Genomic DNA, 4374 nt, shown 5'->3' with positions numbered 1-4374 from the left:
GGGGAACACTTCTCAAAAATAACCTGCAGTTGTTTCCTTCAAAATTCATACATGCTTGAAATGTACATACATCAAGGTATATTTGTAGAAAATTTCACGAAAAAATATTCATTTTCCTGGAAGTTAAGAGGAATTTAAGTGGAATTTCCGAAAATTATCCTCCACCCACCTCCCAAAACACTTTCACCGAAAATTTTTGTATATTCGGAATCTACATAATAAATAATATATGCATAGAAAATTTTTATGAAAAAGTGGAAAATGTGGATTTTTATACACTTTTAAAAAGGCTTCACACAGACACACAAATTCAGCTTTATATATTAAGATTATTTTATTGTTACATAAAATTTCGTCAAACTATTTCTGTCATTTATGATTTTATATATATACATGTACACACACACACACACACGATGGGCTTCTTTCAGTTTCCATTTACCATAACCACTTGCAAGGCATTAGTCAATCTGGGGCAGTAGTGGACACTCGACCAAGATGGCACACAGTGGGACTGACACCAAGACCATGATGTTGAAAAGCAAAACAACTTGACCACACAGCCATGCCTGCATCTAAAACCATGTAATATTTAGTTATGTCCCTTTACAATCCAAGTTCAACATTGCCTTTCATTCTTTTTGATTCAGTAAATAAAATACTAGTTTATGACTGTGGACTGATGGAAGTGTTAGTGCCTTGGATAAGATGGTTTGTGGTATTTGTTCCAGTTCTTTGAATTTTGAGTACAAATCTTGCTGCGGCCTATTTAGGCAGTAGACTTAATTATTTGTCGCATTTAACCCTACCACCTAGCAAATTTGGATGCCTTTAGCAGAGTCCATTTTGCTGCAAGTATTTGAACCAAGTCTTCAGTTTGAGGACATATGACTCCCACCCTGCTCCCACCAATCTTGGAGGCCCTAAAAAAAGATCAAGTGTACTATTCTTACTTCTGACTAACCAATAAAAAGAAAGTAAAAGCCATAATATTACAGTGGAATAAAAGATGGCAGATTAGCAGAATCATTAAAGCATCAGACAAAATACCTAGTATTTAGTTACAGTGCTTCATGTTCTGAGTTCAAATTCCACAAAAATCGACTTCACCTTTCATCTTTCCAGGGTCAATAAAATATAGCGTTGGTCAAATACTGGGGTTGATATTATTAACTGTATCTCTCTCTCATCAAATGTGAGGCTATGTACCTAAGAAATCACTGAAGCAAATTTTCTGTAGTCAGATGATCTTTCTGTCCACAACCCTCAACTGCTTTTAAATAACGTAATATTATTTCCACAGGTTCTCCATACACAAAAAGCACAATGGCTGGACATGGTTTCAAGGAAGATTGCAACAAATGATATTGCACATATGATGGTAACATTTGTTTGCAACTTGTACACCAGTGTTTCCTAACCTATTTCCCTACAGGCCTCACTACAACTTTCCAGAAAAATATATGCCCCACCAGTAATTGGAAAACAAAAAAAAACAACTTTATTTTAAATATTTTATCACAATTATTTAATACAAAATACTCTACCAGTAACTCTTATTGAGTACAAAATATGTGAAGGCATGTGGCTTAGTGGTCTGGGTATTTGGCTCATGATTGTAAGGTTGTGAGTTCAATTTCTGGCAGTGTGTTGCATCCTTGAGCAAGACACTTTATTTCATGTTGCCCCAGTTTACTAAGCTGGCTAAAAGGAGAGTACTTGTATTTCAGAGGGCCAACTTTGTCACATTCTGTGTCATACTGAATCTCCCTGAGAACTACATTAAGGGTACACATGTCTGTGGATTGCTCAGTCACTTGTATGTCAATTTCATGAGCAGGCCATTCTGTTGATCAAATCAACTGGAACTCTTGTCATCGTAACCAATGGAGTGCCAGTGAGTGTGTACAAAAAAATGTACATTATTGATTAACAAAAAAAGATTTTCACAATACCATGTCCCACTAAAAAGTAAAAGAAAAGAAATTTTAGATCCCAAACTTCACTGGTGAGTGTATGCCCCATCAGTGGGAATCACTGTTTTACACAATGTCAGGATGAAGAAAAGTATTGAAATTACTAAGAATACTTTTTTTCATCATACAAATCTCTTTAAGAAGTTTGTATGAGACAAAACATTACAGTTAGTGCTATTCTTTTTGTTCAAAACACAATACACATTATACACATTGTAATTTTAATCCAAGGCAGTTTTAAGTATGTATATTAATTTATTACTTACAGATATTGTTCCATCATTCTGTGACTTTTTTGATTCCTTCTCACAATTATCGGTTTTTCCTGTCAGAAGAAGCAAAAGAAAAACAAAACATTTGGCAAAAAATACACAGAAAATTGACTAGAAACTTGTAAGTTAATGGAACATGGATGAGTAATAACAATAAATTATTATCAATAGTTGCAGAGATATTTGTGTAATTTATCATTTTATTACTTCCTATGCCATTCCAGTCCACTGCGTACCAGTAATATCTGCAGTTATATGTCAATGTAAATGTGTGAGTATTTGTGTGTATGTGTATGTAAGTGTGTGTGTGTATGTGTGTAACAGCACATATTTATATAATATATATACCACAAAATACATACATATGTATATATACATATACATATATGATACACACACACACACATATATATATATATATATGGGAGAATTTACGAAAAAAACAACAGACAAAGATAGGTGGTGTAAACAACAAATGGATGTATTAGTATAATGCTCAGGAATAGAGAAAGTCTTTAACGTTTCGCGCCTACACTCTTCAACTGAAAGGAACACCGAAAAAAACAAGGAGAAAAAAATATAAATGTAGTGGTCAGCGATCTATCATGGCGAATGCCGGACAGAAGGATCACACAGGAGAGCTAAGAAAAAGGGGAGATAACAAAGAAGTGGTGAACCCAAGTTGAGAAGGTGCGTGTATGTGAGAGAATGCTGGTGATCTTAACGTATGCATGTGTGTATGTAGGTGTGAAGGTGTGAAAATATACACATATGCATATACACATATATGCAGACTGTGTGATGCCACTGTCAAAGAACGAGATTATATATATAAAACAGTAAAATGTAAAGGTGCTCCTCAACTTACCAACAAATGCAGACTGTGTGATGCCACTGCCACAAGAACCAGATGTAGAACGGTCAGGTCCCAGGCTGTATTTTAATCGTGTTCGCCGACTTTTGTGTGGTTTATACTGGCTTACTGGGGGAACTACAAGACAAAAACAAAATATGGTTGATGTTTTTAGAAACAACTACTACTACTACTCCTACTCCTAATAATAATAATAATAATAATAATAATAATAATAATAATAATAAGCCTTCCTGTTATAGGCACAAGGCCTGAATTTGAGGTGGGGGGTAAGTCAATTACATCGAACCCAGTACTCAACTGGTACTTATTTTATTGACCCCTAAAGGATGACCGGCAAAGTCAACCTCGGTGGAATTTGAATGTAAAGACAGACGAAATGCTGCTAGGAAAAGCATCAGTCATAAAAACCATGTCAAAACAGACAGTGGAGCTTGGTGCAGTCCGCTGGCTTGCCAGCTTCTGTTGAACTGTCCAACCCATGCCAGCGTGGAAGGCAGCCCTTAAATGATGAAGAAGATTAGTTGATTACTTTAACAACAGTATTTAACTGGTACTATATTCTATTGCCCATCCCCGCCACCTCCCAAAAAGATGAAAAGCAAAGTTGATCTGTGGGATTTGTATTCAGAATCCAAAGTGTCAGGAGAAAATATCTCTAGGCATGTTGTCTGATACTCTAATGATTCTACCAAACCCCTGGTGTAACACTGTGCAAATGATAAAATCATCCCCTAACTGGCTCCCATGCCGGTGGCACATAAAAAGCACCACCCGAACGTGGCCGATGCCAGTACCTGCTGACTGGTCCCTGTCCCGGTGGCACGTAAAAAGCAGTACCTGAACGTGATCGATGCCAAGCCCACTTAACTGGCTCCTGCACCAGTGGCATGTAAAAAGCACCCACTACACTCTTGAAGTGGTTGGTATTAGAAAAGGCATCCAGCTGTAGAAACATTGCCAGATCCGATTGGAGCCTAGTGCAGCCGCTGGCTTACCAGACCTCAGTTAAACCAGACGTTAAATGATGATAATGATGATGACATGTGTGGCCATTACTGTATGGCTAAGAAGTTTGCTTCCCAACCATGTAATCTTGGATTCAGTCTCACAGCATGGAATCTTGAGCAAATATCCTCTACTACAATGATTCTAAATCAACCAAACTCTTGAGAGAAGATCAGGAAGATGGAAGCTGAAAGAAACCTGTCATATATATATATATATATATATATATATATATATATATATA

General features: G+C 36.5%; 1 protein-coding gene across 4 annotated transcripts in view; it reads right to left on the bottom strand.

Moving 5' to 3' along the window:
- LOC106875245 (uncharacterized) overlaps window positions 1–4374 on the bottom strand; it is a 27868-nt gene that overhangs the window by 7880 nt on the left and 15614 nt on the right. For all 4 annotated transcript variants that reach the window (XM_014923312.2, XM_014923313.2, XM_014923311.2 and 1 more), the window contains 2 exons: window positions 3117–3239; window positions 2243–2301 (listed from right to left, as the gene is read on the bottom strand). In XM_014923312.2, coding sequence (XP_014778798.1) covers window positions 2243–2301; window positions 3117–3239 — 182 coding nt within the window. The remainder of the gene's footprint in view (window positions 1–2242; window positions 2302–3116; window positions 3240–4374) is intronic.

This window comes from Octopus bimaculoides, chromosome 11 (genome assembly GCF_001194135.2).
Source record: "Octopus bimaculoides isolate UCB-OBI-ISO-001 chromosome 11, ASM119413v2, whole genome shotgun sequence".
NCBI lineage: Eukaryota > Metazoa > Mollusca > Cephalopoda > Octopoda > Octopodidae > Octopus > Octopus bimaculoides.
The sequence above is the reverse complement of the archived record's forward strand: the minus strand, read 5'-3'. Positions and strand labels throughout refer to the sequence as shown.